The sequence below is a fragment of the Apis laboriosa genome, unplaced genomic scaffold (assembly GCF_014066325.1).
Source record: "Apis laboriosa isolate Shangri-la unplaced genomic scaffold, ASM1406632v1 scaffold14686_cov152, whole genome shotgun sequence".
NCBI classification, from domain to species: Eukaryota; Metazoa; Arthropoda; class Insecta; order Hymenoptera; family Apidae; genus Apis; species Apis laboriosa.
The window spans coordinates 1,166,865-1,193,849 of record NW_025221692.1 but is presented as its reverse complement, the minus strand read 5'-3'; the positions used below and the strand labels follow the sequence as shown (position 1 = coordinate 1,193,849).

The 26,985-nt window shown below is 25.0% G+C and overlaps 4 protein-coding genes and 1 non-coding gene across 10 annotated transcripts in view; 2 read left to right on the top strand and 3 right to left on the bottom strand.

Annotated features, from left to right (window-relative positions):
- The window catches only part of LOC122710422 (reticulocyte-binding protein 3-like), a 65,304-nt gene extending 53,054 nt beyond the window's left edge, over positions 1–12,250 (bottom strand). Inside the window, exons 1-3 of the mRNA XM_043928268.1 lie at positions 12,197–12,250; positions 10,654–11,106; positions 10,451–10,538 (exon numbers count right to left, since the gene is read on the bottom strand). Of these exons, the coding sequence (XP_043784203.1) occupies positions 10,451–10,538; positions 10,654–11,056 (491 nt within the window). The 5' untranslated portion in view covers positions 11,057–11,106; positions 12,197–12,250. The remainder of the gene's footprint in view (positions 1–10,450; positions 10,539–10,653; positions 11,107–12,196) is intronic.
- On the bottom strand, positions 3,079–3,150 carry Trnat-cgu. The gene has a single exon. It is a non-coding gene; the product is annotated as a tRNA-Thr (tRNA).
- On the top strand, positions 7,401–13,408 carry LOC122710426 (mitochondrial import inner membrane translocase subunit Tim9). Of its 3 annotated transcripts, none has more exons than XM_043928274.1 (3): positions 7,401–9,407; positions 12,920–12,986; positions 13,167–13,408. In XM_043928274.1, the coding sequence occupies exons 2-3, from the start codon at positions 12,939–12,941 to the stop codon at positions 13,398–13,400; spliced, it is 282 nt and encodes a 93-aa protein (XP_043784209.1). In that variant the 5' UTR covers positions 7,401–9,407; positions 12,920–12,938; the 3' UTR covers positions 13,401–13,408. The 3 variants fall into 3 exon arrangements, with proteins under 3 accessions (XP_043784209.1, XP_043784207.1, XP_043784206.1); XM_043928272.1 differs by lacking the exon at positions 7,401–9,407 and adding an exon at positions 10,948–11,072; XM_043928271.1 differs by lacking the exon at positions 7,401–9,407 and adding an exon at positions 12,673–12,749.
- Positions 13,409–13,830: 422 nt separating this feature from the next.
- LOC122710396 (G patch domain-containing protein 2-like) lies at positions 13,831–16,582 on the bottom strand. 2 transcript variants are annotated; one of them, XM_043928224.1, is made up of 5 exons: positions 16,429–16,582; positions 15,670–15,845; positions 15,000–15,351; positions 14,673–14,875; positions 13,831–14,595 (listed from the first exon to the last, which is right to left on the bottom strand). In XM_043928224.1, the coding sequence occupies exons 2-5, from the start codon at positions 15,824–15,826 to the stop codon at positions 13,886–13,888; spliced, it is 1,422 nt and encodes a 473-aa protein (XP_043784159.1). In that variant the 5' UTR covers positions 15,827–15,845; positions 16,429–16,582; the 3' UTR covers positions 13,831–13,885. The 2 variants fall into 2 exon arrangements, with proteins under 2 accessions (XP_043784159.1, XP_043784160.1); XM_043928225.1 differs by lacking the exon at positions 16,429–16,582 and adding an exon at positions 15,424–15,529 and having other exon boundaries at positions 15,670–15,810.
- Positions 16,583–17,029: 447 nt separating this feature from the next.
- Positions 17,030–24,874, top strand: LOC122710400. Of its 3 annotated transcripts, XM_043928232.1 has the most exons (11): positions 17,030–17,606; positions 17,685–17,807; positions 18,205–18,729; positions 18,800–18,903; positions 18,979–19,153; positions 19,782–19,905; positions 20,592–20,739; positions 21,064–21,920; positions 23,017–23,584; positions 23,664–24,225; positions 24,330–24,874. In XM_043928232.1, exons 1-11 carry the CDS (start codon positions 17,441–17,443, stop codon positions 24,497–24,499), a joined length of 3,522 nt encoding a protein of 1,173 aa, XP_043784167.1. In that variant the 5' UTR covers positions 17,030–17,440; the 3' UTR covers positions 24,500–24,874. The 3 variants fall into 3 exon arrangements, with proteins under 3 accessions (XP_043784167.1, XP_043784166.1, XP_043784165.1); XM_043928231.1 differs by having other exon boundaries at positions 17,030–17,807; positions 19,785–19,905; XM_043928230.1 differs by having other exon boundaries at positions 17,030–17,807.
- The last annotated feature ends 2,111 nt before the right edge of the window (positions 24,875–26,985 follow it).

The window sequence follows — 26,985 nt, the reverse complement described above, 5'->3', positions numbered from 1 at the left end:
AATACGATATCATTTTATATATTATTTTAATTATTAATCTTTTTTATCTTTCATTAGTAATTAATAAATATAAAAATTTTATATCTATCAAGTTATCATTATCGACGTATCATCGACGATTCGATATATTTTTTGAATTATTATCTATATGTATTTACTTAAAAATCTATATATAAGTATATATATAAATATTTAATAATAAAATATTAAAATATTTAATAATAAAATATGAAATCATGAATAAAAAATTAAATAATTTCTAACTAACTTTAAGTTATTTAAATTTCAATTGCTTAAAGATATATTTATATAAATTATTTAGAAAAAAACTTTAATTATAAATAAAAAAATAATAATAAAGAAATTAAAAGAGATCATTTACGATTTAATAAGAAATCTTATTCTTTTCAGAATACTTTACGATTATGATAAGATTAAGTAAATATTATTATAATCTGTTTCCTTATATATTCTGCAAAAAATCTTTAGAAAGAATCGAAGGTGCTTATTCTATTCAACTCTGTAAGAAACATTTGATCGTATCGGTGGTGATTGGTCGTGTACTATAGAAATGCAACACGTAAGTCGTAGGGCGAGTTCCGTAATTGTGGAATATTTTGCAATTCGTGGATTGGAAGGCGCCTTTCTCGAAAGAACGTCGCTAGCAATGCCGATCACGTAGTCTCGTAGTTCCGAGGGTGCCCTGAGCACGGCACAGAATACTAGAATACTAGCGGCGAGAATGCGCGACGAATACTCGCAACGCGAGTAACCGCTCGTCCGCGAGCAAGCGAGCAAGCGAATCGTATGCCCCTCACGCTTTGACGCGCCACTGTATGTACCTGTATATATCTATCCGTTTAAACGTGTCTACGTACCCCTACGTAGTCGGCATAATTTCAGCTTTTTCCGTCAGCGGAAGTTAGTGAAAAATTACGTGGCCCTAGCGAAGCCGCGATAAGCAATTTCGCAATTTTTCGCATCCTCAATGCTTAAACATCGAGCCATCCGTTCACTATGGATGATCTTCGCTGAAAAAGAATTTGAATATTTTTTTCAATGCAAAAATTAAAAAAGTGTTAACAATAAAAATTATATTTTAAATGATATATAAAAGAAATTAAAAGTTATTGTTTTTTAAGAATTTGAATTTAAATAGATATTTTCAGAATATAATTAATGTTAAAGTTTGTAATTAAATTATAATTTAATAAAATATAGATGCAAAATGCAATTTCTTAATGTTAAAGAAAATATGATTGAAAATTTTCAACACATTGACAATTTTAATTAAAAGATTTTAGTTTTCATTTTATGTGAATTTGTTGTAAAGAAATTTTGTTTTTGAGCTGAACGGACCATTACCTCGCCCACGTCGCAAATGATCGCCTAAAGTCTCGTGATCGAGTAAAACCGGTTTGAATACCAGTGCCGTAACTACATATGGTGAATTTCTAGCGAATATATTCGTGAAATCAAAGTAAAAATAAGTATTCATCATTCATTTATATATGTAATAAGAATAATCATTTTGTTATAGAAAAACAAATATTGAATAAAAATTTTAAATATTTTTTGGAAAAAAAAATTAATTAATACTTATATAAATACTATGTAATGTAATTTTTAAATAAAGACAATATTAAAATTAAATTTGACTTTTAATTTTAATCCTTTAACATTACTATGCATATCTTAAAGTCCAAAAAGATAGTCGTTACGTTCATAAAGTATAAAAAAAAACTAGCTGATCAAATGATTGCTCGTTTAGATGTTCATTTTTCGCAAGAATGTCATTTAAACGCTTTACGATTCACATGTGATGCGAGTAGAAAACGAAAGCGATGATGTAAGAAGCCAAGAATTGACGTGGTCGCGGTTGAAAGTACTCGCGATGTTATATCACGGTTTTTATGTTTTTTCGAACGGTTGAGGTTTCATTAAGGAACCAGATCCTTCGCAAGCGTCTAATGCTTGGGAATTAACATTCTGTTTGCTTGCCTCATGACTCATCGGTGTTCCTCATGAAAACGGGAAGAAAAACGTCTCCTTCTAACCCTGCATGTCACGATCCTAAACTCCCTCCTCTGACAATGAGTATCAAGGTATATGTATACATGAGCGACCTCTGGTTCTCCACTTTACAGACATTTTACGGAAACAGTACGGGTTCTCCTGGCTGGTGTAACTCCTGAATATCGAGAATGCGCAGCTTCGTTCTACGTGGGACGCATTCGCAGCTTCCGAAACGCAAACTGAATTCTAAATCATTGTTTCCAGGCCGATTTCTTATAATTAACTTATGCGTTCAATCTCTTTTTAGATTTCCAATAATTTTTTCATTAATTCATCTTACGAATAGATGGAACAATTTAGAGAAATTTGATTTGATTTAATAATCATATTTGATTTATATAATATATTTGATTTATATAATAATCATAATTGATTTATAAATGAATTATAAATCAGAATAGATTGTTGATTTGATTAAATAAACATTTTATTTAATTTGTTTGTTTTTTATTATTTTGTAATTTCTTTAGGTTTATAATTAAAATATGTCATTAATTATCATTTAATTTAAAGAAAATTTTTTAAATGATGAAAATGAATAATGAAAATACGTAAAATGTTGATAATCGTATTATTATACTCGATTGTAAAAAATAAAATATAAAATAAAATATACATACAGAATAATTGATATACATACACAAAAATCAAAGAAGGAATATTATTCTTTATAATAATAATAATTTTATGATTATATATCCTATTTATTAATTTATTCTAAATTAATTCCTCAAATTTAAATATTTTCAACTATTGTAATTTTCCAATAGATTATAATTATATATAATTAATTATTTTTTTTATATTCATTCAATATGATTCACATATATACATTTACTTTTATAATTATATCTTATAATTAAATATTAAAATAATCGATATATTTAATAGTTCTAATCTTCTTTAAAAATATGGAATTTGATAATTTTCTTCTAATTTTTATACATTTTTTAAAAGATATGATTAAATTAAAAGAATTAAATCATATTGAAAAAAAAAATTTGCCTCCTGTGAGGTTTGAACTCACGACCCCTGGTTTACGAGACCAGTGCTCTGCCACTGAGCTAAAGAGGCCGATGTTTTTCTCTTTTCTCGCAGAACTCATTAGGAATGAACTTTCTGGTATTAATATCAGAATATTCTATATCTATATCAGAATAATCTATCTTAATAATAAAATTGTAAATATATATAAAAATTAATATAAAAATTTTTACATTCTGAGTTATTAAAATTAGTCATAGCTACTCGTCATTATTTCTTATTTTAATGCATTGAAAATTTTTATATATATAACAAAAAGAAAGTATCATTATAAAAATTAATATTGTAATACAATTCAAATCAATTCAATTTGTAATATAAATATTATATATAAATTGAATTTTATTATTAACGAAATAAATATAAATTCAATAATAGTTCAATTAAATAATAAGAATAATCAAATAACATATCATATAAAAATCATATAAAAAATAGGAGTGATGGAAACAATTTGATTGTAGATTGGAATTTAGCGTTAAAAAATACATAAAGATAGGTGCATTTGACGAAATAATAAAAAAATTGATTTAGATAACCGGTTATGTATTGAATCATCACCAAATATGCATTGTGAAATGTAATTTATTTTAATGCTCCTTGTATGATGAAAATTAATTTCTATATTTACTAATTAATTGACCGATCAAAATTATGTCATTTTGTTTTATATAAATAAAACTTATGAACGCGAAATGTGCACAACATTTAGTCTCATAAGCATTAACTAATACCTATGTGTATAATGTATTACGAATATACAGAACAAATAAAATATCGCCAGAATGATGTAACAAATTACATAATATATATAATTGCACATCATAGCAATATCAACGTATACATTAATTACTGAAATCAAACGAGTGCAATATTTCTAAAGTAACAAGCGTAGTTTGGCGGCTGTGAAACATGCGATTAAAAGTCATCGGCACCGGTTCTACGAGATTAACGTGGTTTCTGAACAAAAATAACGCATATTGCTCCTCATGATAATGAAATCAGTGAAATTACGTTCATTTCAATTACACTCAAATTGGTCGAACTTATGTTTCTATTCATTAACGTTTACCGCCCGATAAAAGAAAATATTTACATACATAAATACTGTTTTATATGTTGTAATTATATTATAATTATAACATATTTAATTATGCAATATTTATATTTGCTTTTTGTTTTATTGGATACATTATATATTTGAAATATTCTCATTTAGAATATTTCATTTCTTATCTTATCTAATCTTATTGAAACAATTTTAATTATAAAAAATTAAAAGTTAAGCAAATTTTTCATCAAAATTAAAATATATTTATTAAAATTAAGATATCTGATTTTTTATATGTATATATATATATATATTATATTATTCTTAATAATTCCTAATTAATTCTTATATTGTTTAATGCATATTATTTAAAAAAAATATATTTGTATTTATATATTATTTATATATTATTGAGTTTTTCATTTATGCAATTATTTCGGGATTTTTTCTTTACTTCGAATATAAATTTAGAAATGATAAAACAATTGTACTTCACTTTCCCGATATTTTCGATATTTTCCAATATTTTCAGAAACTTCTTCTTTCGAAAAAAAAAAAAAAAGAGTCATTATTTTGAAACGCATACATGTACGATCCAATAACACATGATCGCACGTCATGGAAAACGGGTCGAATACATTATCTATTTCCATTTAACGTACCCTGAATCGGTAAGGAAACATCTTTATGCCAGACGAGCATGCATGTTCGAAGGACTGTCATAATGCTGTTTCAAAAATAGTTCGACCCAGAAATCCTGCATAACGTAAGACAGATGTCAATTGTCACTTTCCGTTTTGCGCGTCGATCACAATGAACCACCGAGAGAGATCCCTTCCTGAAAGGACACGTGCAAACTCCTTTTTCTCTGCTTAAGTATATGTATAAGCAATGGAGGGCAGATGTTAGGAAACCGTCTTAAAGATTTCGATAGGGAGACCCTTTTCAGGCCCTTTTTCGTCCTACTCTTTGAGACATTATAATAAAGAACCCAACGGAACGTACCCGTGGGTCCATTGTGCGATTAAGCAGATGTTATCCAGTGAATGCGCAATGTATAATATGAATCGCGGACAAAGAACGCGATTTTTCTACATGAGTCTCAAGATTTTTACGTTTCCCTAGTTCTTCTATACTAGAACAGATAAGAGAAAAGTTCTATATGATGAAAATTTAATATTATAAATAAATGATAAAGTATGAAATAGAGATTGCAATTTTATTTTTATGAATGTAAATAAAAAAAAACATAAAAAAAATGGCTTTTTGCATGATTTAAAGAGTGTTACTATGTTTATTGTAAGATATTTTTTTTGAAGCCATTGTTGCGAATTTTTATTTTATAGTGGGACGTTATTTAATCGAAATTTTTATATCTATAAAAAAATCTAAGATTAATATATGGATTAATATATGATCTCGATATATAAGATCTGGGTTTATAATCTGGAATTAAAATCATCAATTTAATATTATAATGAAATTCTATTAGGAATTTTTTTTTTCATACCCAGAATATGTTTTTTAACTTTTAAAAAAATTTTTTAAAATTTGCAATATATAAAAAATAAAAATCGATTACATTATATAAAATTTTATTTTTATTATATTTCTATTATATTATATAAAATTATTTGTTAAGTTAAATGTTCAAAAATTGAGAAATATTATTTTTAAGTACTTTTTTTTATTGAATCGTCTCCAATAATTATTTTTTTAATACTTTCATTAACTTTGTTAAAATGGAATTTAAAATAAAAATGCAAAGAATGAATAATCAATCTTCCTACAAATGATTATTAAAAATTCAAATAATATTTTTAAAATTCTTCTGACCTAATTATCAAATTATAAAGAATGATCTTAAATACTTATAAAAAATTCATTATTATTATGCTTTTATTGATATTATTTATGTTTATATTAATAAAAAACTGTAATTATTATTAATTACATTGTAATTATTGATTAATATATAGTAAATGAAGTCATATAACATTAAAAGGATAATTAAAATTTTTTTTCTTTTAATTGTAAGTTCATCCAAAATATTCAAAATATATATTAAATATATATTTGTAAATTATATTATCAAATTGAACTAATAATTATGAAATAAACAAATTAAAATTAGCATTAACTATGATTAGAATATCTTAATAATATTAAATATTTATTCTACTTCTTCCATCTCTTAATCATAATTGCTATCCAAAAATATATTATACATAAATCGAAATTCAATTCGATGCCGTCTCACCGTCTCTTTTGCTCTTATTTTTATGACAGACATAACAATGACTTTGCTTCTATGAGTCCTACTAAAAGAACATATACGTATGTAACAGCGCGAAATACGAGTGTCAGAGTTGTAAATCCGTTTCCCGTCGATCTCGACGCCAGGGCCGAGGTCAACCAGCAGCAGGACGCAGTCGACTCGATGACTCTCTACTTTCTGTTTTTATTCATTGCTGGGATCCTTGCCAACGGATTCTATGCCTCGAAGAAGATCACAGCTATTGCGCGATAAAATAGCCTCGTTACTAACCGCGATCTTCTTGTATGGTTATTTATTTAATGATTTTACTAAAAAACTTAATTATGATATATACAATTTATATGGATATTTCAAAAGTAATTTGAAAATTGTAATTAAATAAATTATTGGCGAATTAATTGGAATGTCTTACGTATTATTTGTTGATATTCATTTCTAAAATTCATTTCTATTTCACATATTATTAATTATTCATTCTACAATTCTTCTGTTGATTCATAACACTTTCAAATTTAATTTAAAAGTATATTTTTATAAATTATTTCTCAAATATTATTTTTATTTTTTATTTATTATTATAATAAATATCTTTTTTTATATTATTTTATATATAATTTATAAAATATTTTTTTTATATATAAATTTTTTTTATTTTTTCATTGCGTGCTCTATTTTACATACAATGTATATAAATAAATAATGTAAATAATTTTTTACATACAATGTATGTATTTTTATTTTAGGTTGTTGTCTTTGAAAACATTTTGTATTAACTCTCATTTTTATTTTATATTGTAATAAAAAATATTTTTTATGTATTTTACTATATCATAAAAGATAATAACATCTTGTTTTTGATTTATAGTTGATTAATTTTCAATATATATGTATATATATATATATATATACATTGAAAAAATATCAAATATTTCTTTATAAAATTTATAAAGTTATAAACCTAACCACGTTTTAAAAACAAGAAAACGGGAATTTAAAGCAGACAAGAATAAATTGAGAACATGATGTTTCTGAACAGCCGAGTCACTTTTAAATTCCCGACGAATAGTCGCTAGCATGACGTATGTGTCAGACGCTAAGAGCATTTAACTTCCTTCACATTTCAGTTGAAGAAGGAATTTCTCCGAATATAAACTATATAGTAAATGACGTACGAGTTTTTTGCGCGCATCTTTCGAGAAGTTTCCCGTTGGATGAAAACGGACATGCGCCCAACTGTTTCTCAGGACAAGCTCCTGGTCGTGTCGAGCGATGGAACGAGCGAGCAACCTCCACTCCGTACCCTTGAACCTAGCAGACGCTTGCAGCGTTGCCACCTTGTGCAACTATGCCATGTCGTTCCGTTCGGCTACACTCGGCTTCTCTCGGCGGTGCTTTCTTCACAAGAATTCCGCGTCCGGCGTTCATCGTCGTTGGTGGCTGGCGCGACGCCGAGTATGCTGACGTCACGCCTCAGCGTTACGCGTAGCGTTACGTAAAAAACGTGCTGCTTTACTCTAACATGTCGTACTAACAGCGTAATATACATTCTATATAGAAATAAAAAATCTAACAAAAATTTGCAAATATTTCTATTAAAGATTTTTTTAATAGAAAAATAGATAGAAAAAAACAAAATGAAAAAAATAATTTTACAATACAATACAAAAATACTGTAAATCAGTTCTTATATTTACGTGATATCGTGTATGTTAGTAGTTTTTTTTTTCGTCACACATTAAACCTTATTATTCTAGCTTATGTTCAATTATGCTCTGTAAGATTTCCATGTCGTTGATGATGTTGATTAATCTACTATATATTCTGACATCGTTTGTCAATGTTACGTAAAAAAAAACCGTATATTCTGAACTTAATTAATATATCACAATGTTTTCTCGTGATTTTAATCGTAATAACTTGTTGTGAATCAATAATAAGACTATTTTCATGTATTCAACGAAATGCACAATTTCTTTTTTTTTTTTTTGTTTTTTAGGGCAGTGACCTTGCATAATTATTATAATATCTGAGACTAGCTCAATCATACTTTCTCTACAAGAATTTCATGTCTACCGATGCTAACTGACAACATTGAGAATATAAGCTGACGTCACGTGTAGTGTTGCGCGTAATATTACATAAAAAACATGGCTGACGAATCAGAAATGTATCAGTCTATTACTGTTGAGATCATATGATGAATCGACTATATGGTAAAATAATGAATTTAGCATAAGTTCATTATGATGAAAAATAACTAACTTAAACTTAATTATTTTTAAAATTGTAATTCAATAAGAAATTACTATCGAAAATTGCTATCAGTATAAAGTCACTATATATAACGAAATGAAATAATTCTTTTTTAGAGAAATAGATATATATATATATATTGAAATATCACTTTATCGTAAATCACGATTGAAAGATTTCTTTTCTTTACGTTTCTTTTACTCTCACTCGTTCTTTCTCATCGCGTCTGTCTCCCGTTCGCACGCTCGTGTGCCATTTACGAGGCAAACCGGTTTACATTTTTTGCGAACCCTGGCTTTACGAAGAATGTTGATTTTTGCGATGTATACCGCTGGGAACCTAACCTACATCATTATCCGGATGAGCTAGCTGCACTTGAAGTTTCATTTCCTTGCAGACCTTGAATATTCGTATGATTTTATTTTTCGTTTCCATTATTAACGCATTCGAGAGTATTCAAGACAAATGTCCTCGGAACTCGTGACTCGACAAATAAAACCTCCTCGATATGCACGAGCTTGGCATTAGTAAAATGACAAGAGTATACGTATGCTTAAAGATCGAAAATTCAGTCACGACGAAAGAACGACTTCATGGTCGAGGACAAATTCGGCAATGTCTCGATATTTCTCATTCGTGGCACGAGTTATCACCGAAAATATTTTTACTACCGAACGCGCGCGGCATGTATCTTCGTTGATTAGCGTAAGTGGCTATTGTTCTCACTAACCTACAGCACTATACTCATTATCATTTTTCATTCGTGACGGTACTACTAAAGAACTACAACGGCCTCTCAATAACTACTTCGTGTTGTGCACGTTGACCGTTCACTTTGATGACTCCACTAAAAGCGCGCGAAAATTGAAATGACATCAATATTAAAAAAATATTTTTTTGTTAGTAAAATTATGTTTTGCTGATTTTTAACTATCTATGTATTTAATCATCAGATATAATAAATTATGTACATGAATAAATTTTTAAAAAATGATTAAATAAATCACAGTTAATTATAGAATTGCATAATTTCTTACTATAATTTCACTATAATTTCATTCATAGTATGTCACTATATATATTTGTATATATAAAAATAACGTAATTACATTAAAAGATAGAGTTTAACTTGATGTAAGTACCGAGGAGTACTAAACAGGTCTTACTGCGTGTATAACCAGAAACCGGTTAGAAGAAACTTTCGAAAATTCCAGAATGACGTAGTCTTTCTCACGTGTACATATGCATCGTGAAGATACACAATCGTGTTTCTCTCATCGTTCTTCATTTACAGTTACTTACGTAAGACATACTCGAGCTTATTTCTTGATTCTTCAACGCATAGCAATCAGTTTGGTCACGTTTTATCAAAATTGGAAAATATCATGAATCTTATCACGAAACATTATCAGAATACTTTCGAAAAATTTCTTTTTATAAATATAAATTTTTCTCTTACTTACCTTTATTATATTATTATCACTTATTATAACCACTTATTATATATAACTTATATGATAATTTATATTTAAACACATAACACAATAGAATACAAATATTTTGTGCTTTTTAACACTGATTCACGTGTTAAAAAAATTATAAAAAAAAAGAAATATGCAATTTATGCAATATATATTCTAAATTATCATTTCACTATATTGATTTTTTTGATTCAGAATTACATTTTAGCAATACTATATTAATAATGTACAAGCTGCATAAAGAATGTATAAAAAGTCATTACTCACGTGACTGCTGGAAAATCAACACACATTGTAGAGATCTTAGAAATGTTATTCGGACTTTGTTGTCTTTTTGTTGTTTCTCCGGAAGCAACTATAAATAATAAATATAATAATAATAATGATTAATCATAAAAATATCTATAAAAAATATTTGATAAATGTAAAAATATTTTATAGATATTTTATAGTAACATAAAATAATATACCATAACTGCAACTATGTTGTTCGCTTGGAGTTCCTGTAAGTCTTTCTTCAGTTCTAGATGTTAATATTTCATTAATTCTCCAATCTTGTATTTCTTTGCGCAACATAATAACTGGATTATCATCATTCATATCATCGTAACTTTTATTATCGATAGATTCCATATAGTCTTTACATTCAATTTTTTTTACTTTCATAATTTCATTTTGTAGGGGAATATTTATTGCACGTTGATATCTTGTTGTAGAATTATTTATCCATTTTCCTTTTTTAGATAATACTTTATTTTTTTTAGGCATTTTTGTAGATGAATATAGATGTGATTTAATCGGACAAAATTTTTTATTGGTTAAAGAATTCAATGTTTTACCGATTGAAGAAACATTTCGATTATCATGTGACATCTTAGAGAATTTTATGGTAATCAAATCTTTATTTACTTTTATTCAATTTTCTGAAATAATATAATTATTATAATATATTAGTTTGTAAACTATTAATCATTACATGCATTATAGATAAAAATAAATAAATTAAATGAATAAATATGAAAAATTGAAACGTTGCGCCATCTATAGAAAGCAATGTTCTTTACGATAACAATTTCCTTATGATAGCATATAGTAATTTCAAATTTGATTATTGAAATAATATTACAGTAAAATAGTAATGAAAATTATATTTTATTTACTTACTTATAATTTTACCGACTAATTTGTGATGGATATAACATTGTGGTTAAAAGAGTAAAGAAACAGAATAATAATAAAGTTAATAAAACATTATAATTTACAATTAATAAAAAAGAAAAGAATTTTGTGGGTAACATTTTATACTTTTGTAAAATTTAACTAAAATTTGGAACAGAACAAACGTTATTATAATTATGATATGATATGCAAAATTGAAAATGTCAATCCTGTCAATTTCGCTTGATATACGTTCTAAATGTTGAAGTAGATTTACGTAATGTAATGTAATTTATATATTTAAGCATTTTATTGCTTTTATGAACACCTGTTTGTCATCTGTTTTTATACCGTTATTATATTAATAATAAATATATAATAATAACATGTACTTGTATAATATGATAAATTATAAAGAAAATTAATTAAAAAAATATTTATAAAAAAAATATATTTTTTATATCAAATTTTATATAATTTAAATCAAGAATAATGATATATCAATATTATAAAAAAGTTTTTACTAAATTTTACTAAAAATATTTAATAAATAAACAATTATTATTTATTAAATAATTTATTAATTTATTATATTTTATACTAAACACTATATTCAATATTTTTTTTTCTTAATTTTAATGTCGATATAATATAAAATTATAATATATATAAGTTTAATACATATATATATTTAATATGTACATTTTTGTTTTATTTTTTTGTGCATATTAATAAGCATATTTAAATTATAATTATTTTAATAAAGAATACATAATATAATATTTAGAAATTTTTAATTTATATCACACAAATTATTGTACAAATAATGTAAAAAAAATATAACCATCATCTTACCTCTTAAATAAAAGACCACGATACATTCAAAACAAAGACCCAGCTTACTTTGACTGAACACCATAGTCAACTGCTAACGTGAAACATCTGCTTGTTTTCTACTATAGTTTTGTCTTTTATGTCCATTGATAAATTCTTCATGATAATTTTATATGAATTTGTTATATTTCATTGATTGTTTATAAATTTGTATCATAATTACTATCTTCATATTTTTTCCATTATTTTCTTATATTGATATTTAATTTTATACAAATATTGAATATTCAATTTTAATAAATATTGAATAATTCATCATTTCTAATTCATGTAGTTAATGCATGTATTAAATTTTATTAATTTTTAAAATTCTATTTTTCTAATTATATTTTTAAATATTTCTATTAATTTATATTCAAAGATTTCGTAAAAAGACTTTTTTTATAATGTGTTCCGAAAAATTAAAATTAGCGACGAATTTTGGAACATAACTTTAAGATGATCTAAAGTTTTAAATCTGATGGTTTTAGGATCAAATATTTTTGTAGCCTATCAAAAATCTTAAAAAACAAAGGTTAAACAATTAATTTAATATTTTATATATATTGCAATGTGCATGTTTATCCAACCTGCACGTGCTTTATTAAAATAATCTTAATCTAACCTTAAATTAATTTACATGATATGATAATTTCTTTAGTTTATTGAAATATATGTATAATTATTTGTGTAAATATATTTTAGCAAAAAATATATCATTACAATGGCTATGCAAGTTCCTACAAATGTGGATCCTGAACAAATTAAATCTGTATGTATCTATCTAGTTTTTTGATAAAAAAAGATTTTATAAAATTTATTTAAATTAATGAAGAATATATTAATGTTCATTAATGTGAAAATAAAAAATTTTTAATTTTATTATATGAAAATTAGTTATAAATAAGTTATAATAGAAATTTAAATTATTAGAAGATTTGTAATACTTCAGGTTCGAGATTTTGTGGCATCTTATAATAAATTGATAGAAACATGTTTTCTTGATTGTATAAATGAATTTACTACACGAGATGTCAAAGCAAAGGAAGAAACTTGTGCTCTAAACTGCATGGAAAAATATTTGAAAATGAATCAAAGAATATCACAAAGGTTTGAAGAATTTCAAATGCTTGCTAATGAAAATATACTTGCAGCTCAAAAAAAATTAGATAGTAAAGAGTCTTGAATATTGTATTAATAAAAATATATAAATTAAATATTTTTAACATTTTATTTTTTCATATTTTACCTTTGCTTATTAATTATTTTATGAATAATATTATTAAAATTGGAGAAAAATAATAAAAAATTAGAGAGACTAAAAATTTACAAAATATATAATATTTTAAATTAGTTAAAGTATATAATTATATGTAAATTAAATTTTAATATAAATATATACTTTGAAAAATATTATACATTAAATGATTAATAGATTAATAAATATATTAATTTTTTACTAAATTAATAATTTTTTAAAAAAATGTATTTATATAATCTTAATCACAGTTGAGAATTATTTAATTAAAAAAATTTACATTGAATGTTTGTAATTTTTTAAATACTATAAAATATAAAACTTATTTTGATAAAAAGACATATATAAAAGTACCATATGAATATACACAAATAATTTATTTCAAAAAACAAATTAACAAAAAACTGTTTGGTTTAACTTGATTTTGAATGATCAAAATCATGTAATTTTGGTTTTCCATGAATTTCAATATCCATACTATTTGAATCCCATTTAAAGTGAGAAAATTGCGGTAATGTTTGCAATGAATCTAAATTTGATATAGGATTTATAATTTGTGAACCAAATCCTGTATTAGAAATTTGATGTTCCTGATTATGCATTATTAATTCTGAGTTAGGTGAATTTGGTGGAGTTCTTCTTAATCTTTTATAACCAGAAAATCGATTGAATGATACTTGATCTACACAAATAGCTTGTGTAGTATGTCGAGTTTTATATAAAATCGGACAACCTAAATCTCCTTTTAAACTTAAACTATATAAATTTGCAAGCCTGCGAAGTTTTTCTCTCTCAGCTTGTCGCATAGGATGTAATCTAAGTTCATTTTGAGTAGGATCTTGTAAAAATCTAGAAACTTTTTCATTTGCTGATGTAATAATTGAATATCCAGGTTTATTATCAACATGTCGACGACCAGCGCGGATTTCTCTTCCACTAAGACCTTCTCGAATTCTTTGAATTCTTTTTCTATAACTTTTTCTTGTTTCAACTGTTGTATGTTCAAAATTTCCATGTATCATCATTTGAAATGATGAATCAGTATTAACTTTATCTTCATTAGTACTTTCGCCATCATCCCACCAACTTGGTTCTCCAATCCAATCTGATTGCTCATCATCTCCTAAAGTGAAAAAAATGAACTAATTATAATATTCATTATTTACATAAATTTTAAATTATACATAAATAATTAATTACCTTCTCGATCTTCATCATTTGTCATAAGTCCAGTTTCTGAGTCACTAGATGAAATACTTGAACTGGATATTCTTGAACAATCAATACCATCTTCAGTTTGTATCTTGATACGATTTTTTGATTTTGTATTTCTATTTGGTTTTAATGATCTCATATCACAATCTGTTGATCGTTCTCTACAAGACCTCTTACGTTTTCCACACCTATAACAACAAAAAATTTGATTTTTTATTATTGCATAATATTTATATAATATATATTTTATTATAATATATATTATTATATTATTATTATATTATATTATTATTTTATTTTAATATACATTACCATATTGTTCCATATCTATTTTTACAATCACTTCGTAAAATTCTCTTTTTATTTGCAAGTGTTGTTGACAATGCAACAGTCTGAGAAGTTGATGGATTAGAATCAGAATCAATAGCCATTCTCTTAAATTTTCGTTTACGTCGTGGATTTACTCTAGGTACAAAATTTTCATTAACTGAATCACTTTCAATGTTGCTAGCATTGTTTGAATTAGAAAATCGTGCAAATCTTTTTGTTTGGTTGGTATCATCACTATCAGACTGATATTTGGAGGCAGTGTTATTTTTTGGAATATGGATATCACAAATGGAAGATGAACTGTCATCCGATTGTTTATTCATGTGAAGTGATGCTGAAATAAAAAGTAATTATTTGAAGATTATTTTTCAAATTCTTTGATTATTTTTCAAGTGTTAAAAATTACTTTTCAAAGATTTATAAAATTTGACTTCTTTGAGTAATGAAATATGGTTTCTATAAACACAATCTTGGTAACAATCCTCTGTCTGCCTTGTAGAAGTAGACTGGAACTAATTTCATAGAAATGTGATTAGAATCCATTTTAACCTTCATTTCACAAACATTTATATAACATATTAACATATAAAATATTTAAATAATTTTACAAAAAAAATTATGTTTTTTTATATTTTTGTTATTTTATACTTACGAATATTGCCCGTGGAACGGGCTCTTCTTCTAATACCCCATCTGCGTCTCACATTTGCACTATTGTTGCTTTCTTCTAATGCCAAAGTTAAATCATGCACAAGTGCCTCCATTTTTACTCTTAAATCCGCTGGTACAGCTTTCAAAACACGCTCCATTTGAAGGATGTGTTTGTTTCTAAATTATAATAAACATTGATAATGAACATGATTTTATATATTATTATGGTATTAAATAAGTAAAATTAAAAACATATTATATAATAAATTTTATTGTTAAAATATTGTTCTTTTAAATTATTTTAATAATATTAAAAATATTATAAAATCATATAATTTAATGGATATATTTTATTATAAATATGTAACTATGTTTAAATAATAATCTATATTTAATATTTATTGATTTTTATATATGTACTTTAAATATTTTTAGTAACTACATAAAAAATAAAAATATAGAAAATTTAATTGAAGTATTATATAAATATTTGAAGTATTATAAATATTTATAATTTTATAAATTTATTTTATTTTTATTATCTTATCTTATATCTTAATCTTATTTATTTTAATTGATAATAAATTTTAATACATTAATATAATGATAAATAAATAAAATATATAATAAAATTTAAAGTATTTATCTTTTTATTTAGAAAATTTGATTATTAAAAATAAATAAATAGATTTAAAAAAATTAGAATGCATCATATTTTAATCGCTTATAAAATAGAAAAATATAATTTAATATTATATACCTTGTATATAAAATTGCGGAAGATATAAATTTTCCTTAAATTGATATCATTATTAAATAACTTTTTTATTTGTTGACAATTAAAAAAAAAATAAGATGAATGGTAGAAAACTGTCAATTCCAAAAATGTTTTCACTGTGCGCTATAAATCTTTCTATTTTGCGATAGTATGGAATCGTATTTGTATGTGTCTGTATATTTTCGTAAGAAATAGATGTAATTTGGTCATAGTTCAAATGAATTACATAGATATGTTTTAAAATTAAGTAAATATTAAAAAGTTATATTTTTATAGATACATATAAATGAAATATACATATACATAATGCAAAAATTGAATGGATTATCTATTAATATTAAATTAAATATAAAGTATAAAATATTAAATAATTCATAAATTACTTTTATTTATATAAAATATTAAATTTAATATAAATATTGAAATATTTCATTATTTGAACAAATTTTATATCATAATTTTCAGTAAAATAATGTTATTTATCAATAAATCAAAATTGTGCATTAATATTTGCGTTGAAAATTATGAACATTGGAAATGCGTCTTTAGCATATTTTTTTCGGCCATTTCCGGTTGTGTGTTTTACGGACGCTTCGTGTCTGTCCGAGGACTTTGTGGTTTTTCAGTTGTAGAATTCAAACTACATTTATGAAAATTAAGTAATTTTTGTTATAATACAGTTTTTTTGATCGTTTCAGAATATGAGTGCGATGTGATAGTGTAATGAGGAACTGCTTGAATTCATATCAAAAGAAATCTTGGCAGTTGTGTAAATAGCGCGTAGTGGTATCTGCGCGTATGTTATGCGCATTCGCAGACAGATGAGCGCGGGATTGCGGTACCCAGACGCGAGGGGACTGTAGTATGATTGCTTATGTATAGAAACGTTTCATGGAGTCTTTTATGAAGTGACAAATAACACGAAATCAACGTTCCTTACGCATTGGTCATTGAAATACGTAAGATCGGTATTCGGTCCTGAAAGGACCATACAATGGATGGTACCAATGTGAATGGCGGGAATGCCGATCGGGCGCACGAGAATCCTAACCTAGAAACAGATAATATGCCGGATCTACGAGAGATAATTAAAGTAGAAACAGCCACTATAATGGATGGGCAAGAGGTGAACGGCGATATTAAAAGTTCGCTAAAAAAGGGTACGGAATTTAATGCTAGAAAAAAGCTTTATAATTCGAGTAGTATAATTGAAAGTGATACAATATTAAATACAAAAGGACGCAAACGGAAACTATCAGAGCCAGATGATAGCTCAGAGGATTCTATGGGATTCAATGGGTTTGATCTACAAGAGAACAATGAAATGGAACCAGCAAGTCATGTCTTAAAAAAATTAATTGGTATTAAAGATTATTATTATATTTTATTAAAAATGTAAACTACATGTTTATCATTAAATGTCATATTATATAACTGAAAGATTATGTTATGTTTACATAAATTATTTTTGTGCATTTCTATTTTTAAGTAATAATTTAAATATAATATTTAAAAATAAGTAGTAATAAGTGAATTTTAATGAGCTCATTTTAAATTTTAATTACACATTTTTGTTTAAACATTTTTAATATTAAATAATTATTTATAAGATTAAAAATTTTATAATATTTATATAATATGACATTATATTTTTGACATAATTTTATTATAATGATGTATGATGATACAAATATATATTAATATATTAATTTATAAAAATATTTAGGAAATATTAAACATTTATATAATTTATTATAGCTGAAGCTGAAGTAGCTGAAACTCAATTAGTAAAACGCTTGTATGAATATAGCATGAGGAAAAGTTTTAATATCAAAAAAGATGATGATGATTCAGATGATAATAGAATGCATGACACAGAACATATATTAGATATAAATAAAATAAAGAAAGAAAAAGAATCTGATAAATCTGAAACGGATTCAATTGGAATACCAAATACAATAGAGTCTGAATTAGAAGTACAAAAAACAGATGAAGCTTCACTTAAATCAACAAACTCATCAATTATAAGTAGTCCAGCAACTTCAATAAAATCTAAAGGTACTCGTTTATTGCGTGGAACTAGTCCAGGAAGTACTGGAAAACAAAAAATAGCTGTTGATATGTCAAATCCAGCATTCAAAGAACCTTTTAAATATGGTTGGAAACGAGAATTGGTATTTAGAGCAAGTACTGATTCTAGTCTTAAAAGAATGGCTGATATTTATTATTATACACCAAAGGGTAAAAAAGTTAGAAGTTTCAGAGAAGTTGCAGAATTTCGTAAGTTGAGTTTGTTTATTAATAGAAATATAATTTAAATAATGTAATAATATAATCTGTTTTTTTTCAGTTAATACAAAAGAATTAACTATTGATAATTTTACTTTCTTCAAAGAACCAATTGGTCTTGATGATCCTGAGAAAGAAATCATTAGAGATGCAAAAAGAATAAGAGTATGCAGCTTGATTTTTTAATGCTTATTATGTTTATTAAAATTTTGTAGAATATTAATTGTAATTTGGATATAGGGTTCTGGAGTAACTCCACCAAGGAGAGGTGTAGGATATAAGAAAGGTACACCTGGAAGGAGAGCTATTATAGAAGAACCTGCTCCAGTGCCTACAAAAACTCCTGCTAAATCACCAAAATCTATGTCAGTAGGATTTAAAGTGAAAGTGCCTGCAAAGAAAACTCCACATATAAGTATGCATTAATGTTAACATAAAGTTTTATTTGCTAAATAATAATATTAATTTATTGCAAATTAATGAAATTGATTTATTCATCAAGTAAAAAATGCTTTTTCTATTATTTTAATTTAAAATATTTTTATATCTAATATCTTGTTTTAAATTTTAAAATTTATATAATAAGTTCTGATGATATAACAAGATCATAAATTATTCTATCCAGCAGCATTGTTTGATGTCGAAATAATACTATTGATGCTGCTGGCAATTGAAGATGTATGCAGTTTGCAGTTAGAAAGAGTAAATCCCATTCAATAAAAAGAATAATTGTCAATTAATTTTTAATTTAAAATTAATTTATTTATTAGTTCTGTTTAATTTTTCGAATATTTTAAGAAATTTTTCATAGTCTATTCTATATGATACTGAATAATACCAAAGTTCTTTATTTTCATCAAATATCAGTTTCTATTTTGACAATATATAATATTTTTCTTTAATTTTGTTATTATTTTAATTTAATAATTTATATCAATAAAGAAATCAACTTCAATAAAAATAAAATATAAATTTAAAAAAATTAAAAAATACTAATTTTTTAAAAATTATTTTTATGGAAGTTTTTGTTTAAATATGCATAGCAGATATAAAATCACCTTCTCAAGAAAGAGAGATACTTCCACCTCAACGAACTACAAGTACAAGAAGAAGTCAGCTTCCTTCAGTAGAAAAACCACCACCTCCCAAACCTAAAAGATTATTAACGTAAGTACCTAATTTTTTAATTATTCCTATTATAGCATTTAATTTGATTAATTTGCAATATTCAAGGGTATCCTTAATTGCTTAATTACTATAATTATTATAACAATAATATTTAATGTGCTTTAAAAAGGTCCAATGAAATGTTTACAGCATGTGCATTATTATATTTTCTTAAAAAAAAAATTTTTAGAATCTTTACATATTAAATATATAATGTACGATGTACAAAAATATATAAAAAAATTAATTATAATTAATGAAATAATTAATTAAATAATTTAAAATTTTTTACAAATTGTTCTATTATAATTACATACTAATTATTATTTCATAATTAATATATTTGTTTACTTTAAATTTCATATTCTCTAAATATTCTTGTGAATATAATTTAAATTATAATACAAGTTTCTTTAATAAATATGATAAAAAAACAAAACTTTACATTTTGCATTATAAACTAAAAAGTACATTAGAGCACATTTTATTTTCATAATATTAAAATGCATGTTGCATACCAAATATGTAATTACAGAGTTCGAAATTTTATTTTGAAATAGTTTAAACTTTTCCTTCTATATTTTACATAATTGTATCCTCCTTTGTCCTTCTGATCCTTAAATCCTTTATTTAAATTTTATGTTTTATTCCTTAATCCCTTTCCCCAATCAACGCACATCTTACAGGCCCAAAGTTCAAGAACCATGCAGTATAAGATGCTCAACAAGTATGGGGTTGATACCAAGCTTACAATGTCGTGTGTGTCTCTGTTTATATCATCCTGAATGTGTTGGTGGTATGGAATTTGCAGGAAGTGATGATTATGTTTGTAAGGTAGGTTTTCTTACAATAAAAGATATTTTTTTCTTAAACGTGTTTTAATTATGTTTTCATATTAATAAATTAGTGTTTATAATAATATTCTTTTATAGTGTTGTATATAAAACACTATAATTTAATTAATTAAATAATTAAATAATTTTAAAATCTTTTATTTAAATATTGTTTTTTGTTATATTAAATTTTTAAATTTAATTTTTTAAATTATAATAATATATTTTAAATGTTTTAACTAAAAATTATATATATATATTAATTATATTAATTATATATATATATTATATATATATTAAATAAATGATGTTAATTTTGTTGTAGAATTGTCAGCAGGATACTAACAAATCTCACCAATCTCAAACGAATCCATCTTTGACACCTCCACCATTGATACCAATTAGTATGTTAGGCGCACAAAGTGCAAAATCAAAACATCAAGTAAATTTAAGTCCTCCAAAACTTCAACGAATTCCAAAATCTGATAATACAGATTCACAATCGCGAAATACTACTAAAGTAATTAAAACATCCTCTGGAACACCACATTCTTCTTTAAATTTAGATAATAAAGAAAGCAGTTGGTTTGCTCAAACAGAAAATGAATTTTTACAAAGTCATGATGGAATTTTACCAAGACCAGCTCAAAATATCGCTTTAATGGGAGGCAAAAGATATATTGTTGTACCAAAAAATAATGCTATGGCTGTTCAGCCGGCTATAACAGTAAAACCTGACAAAATAGGTGATAAACCGCCTGTACTTCATGATGGTACACTTACAGATATATCAAATGCTGTTGACAATTCTATGTCTGCATCACGTACTTCTTTAGCAACAAAATTTCTAGGAAAAGATACTTTTGATAAATCAATTGATAAAGATAAAACAAAAGATATGTTGCATGCAGAAGTTCCACCTTGTTCTATAATGGGAGAAATTGAAGAAACATGCAATAATAATGATAGAACTGATATATTGATTGCAAATAAATCACAAAATAATTTGAACAATATGACAGATCTTGCATTAGAATCTAAAAAATTGGAAAATTATAAAGTACCTGAAAGAGAGAGTATGATAAATAATTCAAATGCAATTAATACAAACAATGAGCTACTTACAGTAGATACACGGCATTCTTTGACAAATAATTTGGGTACTATTAAAATAAGTAGCAAGTAAGTGTTTGTTTCTCAAACACACATGCCTATACATATTTCTTTTTTTTTTTTTTTCCTTTTTTTAAAATATTTTCTCCAAATAAGTTAAGGCAACTCTCTTTTGAGGTTTTGGCAGTTGCTTTGTACATATTGTATTTACAAGATATACGTTTTTTGCATAATTAATTTTGTATGATATATGTATACATATAAAATAATATTTAATTTACTTATAAATTTCGTAAAACTGTTTCTACAAAATAATTTTATAAAATGTTAATTAAGATATATATAGCTACATATTTTTTTTTTATCATACAAAATTTAAATAAATAGTATTGTAAATGCAATATATACTGATGTTTATTATATTTGGAAATATAAAAATTCGGGGTGAAAAATGAATTTGATTTTATCTTGTGATCGAAGCACACTGCCTTAGCTTCTTAGAAATGCGGCCAAATTCTTGAGACGTGTGAAAAATCAACAAAACAATCACGTTGGTTCTTGCAGGTATTGTGTAATTGTAGTATCAAAGTAAAATTTTTTTTTTAATTAAAATTTTTTTCCAAAATATATATAGAAAATTGGGTATCATATTATTTACATTCATACTACAATTGCAAATACAGCTACTGATAAGTGCTTCAGTGGAAAAAATCTAATTCATTTTTACTTTTTATATTTACAGATATAAAGACATGTGCGAGCTGAAACACAAAAAACTCTTAGTGCGTTTTCCCAAAAATATCCGAAATTCCTTGTTCCTCATTATTTCCATTTCCTATTTATGTTTGTTTTTTTGTTATTATACCTTCATTCTATTATGAAATAATAATTTCGATCTTTGAAATTTTTTTCAGAGGCTTTTATATTTTTTATTTGATATAACATGAAATTGTTGGCATCATTATAAATTTCATTGGTCCTTCAAAAGCCTCTTTAAAAATTATAATATTCTTTCATCAATATCAAATAAAAATTTCAGTATTAAAAATTATTCACTTTTTTTAATTATAACCAACATCATACATAAAAAAAAATGATACCCTTATTATGCAGGTTAATATTTTTAAAAGAAATCATCTAAAAATTTTAATTTTAACACTTTCAGAAGGAAACAAAATCGACAAGATATAGAACCTCAGCAACATTTTATGGATTCAGTTTGTGCTGGTTATCATGCATTGTTGCGTATTTTTCAATACCTTAAGGTTCAAGAATTACTTCGAGCTGCAAGAGTATGTAAAATGTGGCGAGATTTAGCTGCACATCCTTCTTTGTGGAAGACTGTACGAATGAAAAATAGTCAAGTAACAGACTGGGATGGTTTAGCAGACACATTGCAAAGGCGTGGTACTCAACATTTAGATCTCCGAAAAATGCTTGTAGCAGGCGAATCTGATAGCATTTGGAAAAAGTTTTTAATAGTAATACCACGCGTAACTAGCCTTGTCAAATTAGAATTATGTAAATGTCCTGTGATGGTTGTTGAAGAAGTTATTAGTAGTTGCCCTCAATTAGAAGTTTTGAGTGCAATGTCAATAAAATGTGACTCCTTAAATTTAGAATCAGTTGGAAATCTTAAACGTTGTCAAGAATTAAGGCTTAAAGCAATTAGTGGGATGTCTCTGCAAGAAGATCTTACACCATTACAAGAATTAACGCAACTAACACAATTAGTAAATATAATTTTTATTTAAATTCATTTTTAATTTTAACTCCCGAATGGTTTTTTTAATATTTAAATTTGTTTTTTAGAGTTTAACATCAGTTAAAGAACTTGGGAAAAAAAGAATTGATATATTACAAGCTTTAGTGAATTTGGAAACATTAGAATTGGGTGAATGTTCAGATTTTCCAGATAAATTTGGTACCACAGTTTTAATAAAGTTACAAAAATTAGAACGCCTTAGACTTGAAAAAGGTCAAGGCTCATGTTGTACATTTGATATTTTGGATGGTGTATCTAAATTGCAAAACTTGAGTCAAATGGAATTAGTTAATTTTGATGTTAAAAATGGTTTTGATAAATGTCTTGCAAACTGTAAAAATATTAAAAGGTTATTAATTATACCAACATACATATCTCAATCAGCAACATCTAATAATATGGTGCTTGGAGGTGTTACTGAATTATCAAATAATTTGACGCATTTCGTATGGGGCGTCACACTTGAATTATTAAGAGTTACTGAATTATTTGTTGATCAATGTAATCTAATGAGTAAACAAGTTACTGGTGACTCAATACCAGTTTTAAAACCGGTACCTTGTCTAAAATTAATTGAAGATATTGAAGATGAAAATGACAATCAAAAAGGTATTTTAGAAATTAACATACTTTTATATATATTATATAAAAAAAAATTTAAATATATTTTATATTAATTACAATTAATTTTGTACCTTTTTATTATTTTTAAGGTGATGACAAACAACAACCAAATTTAACAAATCCTCAAGTGGATATATTACCATTACCCCAACTCCAAAAACTTTTATTGACTGCATTGCCTAAAACAAGGGTTAAAATCTTGAAGATTCCTTTCCATGCTACATGGCGGCAAAGCATTTCAGATACTGCTACACAATAGAAGAAAATGAATTAAAAGTGTATGAAATATATATACTAAAAAAGGAAAGAAAAATACCTGATATGAGAGAATTAGAAGTTTTGTAAATTTGACTCCATAGTATCTGCACAATTTACTCCAATATTTGCGAATTGGATGAAAAGTAATTTAATATTTATGTACTATGTGTTTCGTAGTCTTTAACATGTTGACTGCCACGGTAATCATCCGTAACCACATGTTCTCACAATGAGACCATGGTGGTCATCAATGACTGGCATTATATTTTCTAAAACAATTAAAATAAGATAAATGTTATTGATTAAAAAAGATATTTGGTAATGTAAATAATTAAGTAACATTACAATATAAAAAATGTGTTATTCAATAATTAATAATTTTTATTATGTTATGATACAGTGTATTTAAAAAATTTAAATCAAAAATAAGTAATTGAAATGAATAATCGCAGTCTTTATTATAAATAAAATTTTCACATTAAATATATTCGCCGATTCTCTTTTTAAATTTTATGGCCTTATTTTTATTGAATAATTATACTTAATGAAGATAAATCGTATATATTTGTCATGTATTAGATATATTGCAAATGTCATTCTAAATTCAGTTAATTTGATTTATTTATACATCGATAATGATGAAATATCGAAAATAGTAAAAAACATGGACTTATATGGTAGTCACAGATGATCAATAAGAAAATAAACGCACTATTAAAAAGAATTTGGTTTATTTAATCATATAATAATGAAATTTTTATTATAGTTTTTAAAGTGAAACAAAACTTACATGGCAGTTAACATGTTAACAATTCCCCTTGAATAGTGTATTGATACACTCTACAGTAACCATAAATGCTATTTTCCTTGAATCTTTTAGTGATAAAACCAGGGGACCATAAAGCAAAATTTCATGAGCGGCTGGTGTCCTTATGCAGATTATTTAAAAATCATGAAAGTCATTTTTAGACTACTCCAGTACTTTGAATGCATGGTCCGTAAATTATTTGGTATACTGTAATGTGTATCTATGTGAACAGAATTGTCTGAATTATAGAAAGAGAGTAACTGTTTAAAATGATAATATAAAATTAAGATTTATGAAAATATCGCACACATTTATTAAGGGGATGAAGTATATAATTTTCGGTTTTTACAAAGTGTAGAATTTATGACATACACAATGCATCGAGTCAAAACAAATTATAGTTTTAATTTCGTGATATATATGGATTTCGATAACTTTCTATTGAAGTAGCAGTTTAAGAAGAAATCATGTGGTCTATAAGGCTCTATTTAGAGGTTAGGCTGTATAAATAATGGTATATATTATTGTAATTGTACGTGTATCTTTAATATTTAAGGTACGAGTTTTCCGCTGCAAAGAAATATCAAGAAGTTTATAGCTAATGTTGTAGAATGTATAATATATCTATGATTCTGCATAATGCATAATCAAATATAATATTAAAGATATAGTGTGTTATCTGTACTCAGTACAAATTATACAATTATGATAACTTTCTTAATCAGATATTTAAATTTTCTATCAATTGTTATCGATGTATTTCTTTCTCTCTTTTTTTCTTTTTTTATTTCTTTGATGCTATTGTCACAAATGTGGTACAACATAATTAAATTTTACATTCAAGTTATAAAAATAATCATGTATGAAAAATTTTTATCATAAAAAAATTTCATACGTAATTTTAAAATAATATAAAAATTCGTTTGCAAATAGTGGTTAGTAGATAAAATATTTCAATTTATTGATATTAACTGTTACCAATTTATTGTTTTTGAAATAAGTTGTACCTTTTATTTACGTTTTTTGGTTACTTTTTGTAAAAAAAAATGTTACAATTAGTTATCTTACTTTGCAGCGGAAAAATCTTATTGTTTTATTATATTATTTTTAGTTGTACACAAACTGAATAATTTATAAACATTAAGGGGGTTCTAAAAATGTACTCTTAGTAAACGACTTAAATATATAAAAGAAAATATTTTTTACGTTAAATATAAAATGTGAATATTATGAAACTAAATTTAAGGATAAATACATGGCTATTAGCCTGATACGAGTATTACAAATAATTTTATATCAAATTAATAAATGTTAAACTATTAACAAATGATATTTATCTTTTTCCAAATTATGATCTTCCAAATTATTTTTTCACTTATCATTTTAAGTTTTATATTTTTTAAATTTAATTCTTCTCTTTTTATTATTCTTTTAATTTTTTTTTAATTTATAAAATTTAATATTTTTGTTATTTTATACATACCTATAATATGTACATGCTTTCTGTTATAGGTAATATATCTAAATCTATAAATATATAAACAGAGGAGTGAAGTAGAAGCTAAATCTTTATTTTATGTTTGTAAATAATTATTTTAACTATGTTTTTAGATCCTCCTTAATGACAATTTTATAAGTACAATATAAAGGCAATATAAATTTATTCTTAAAGATTTAAT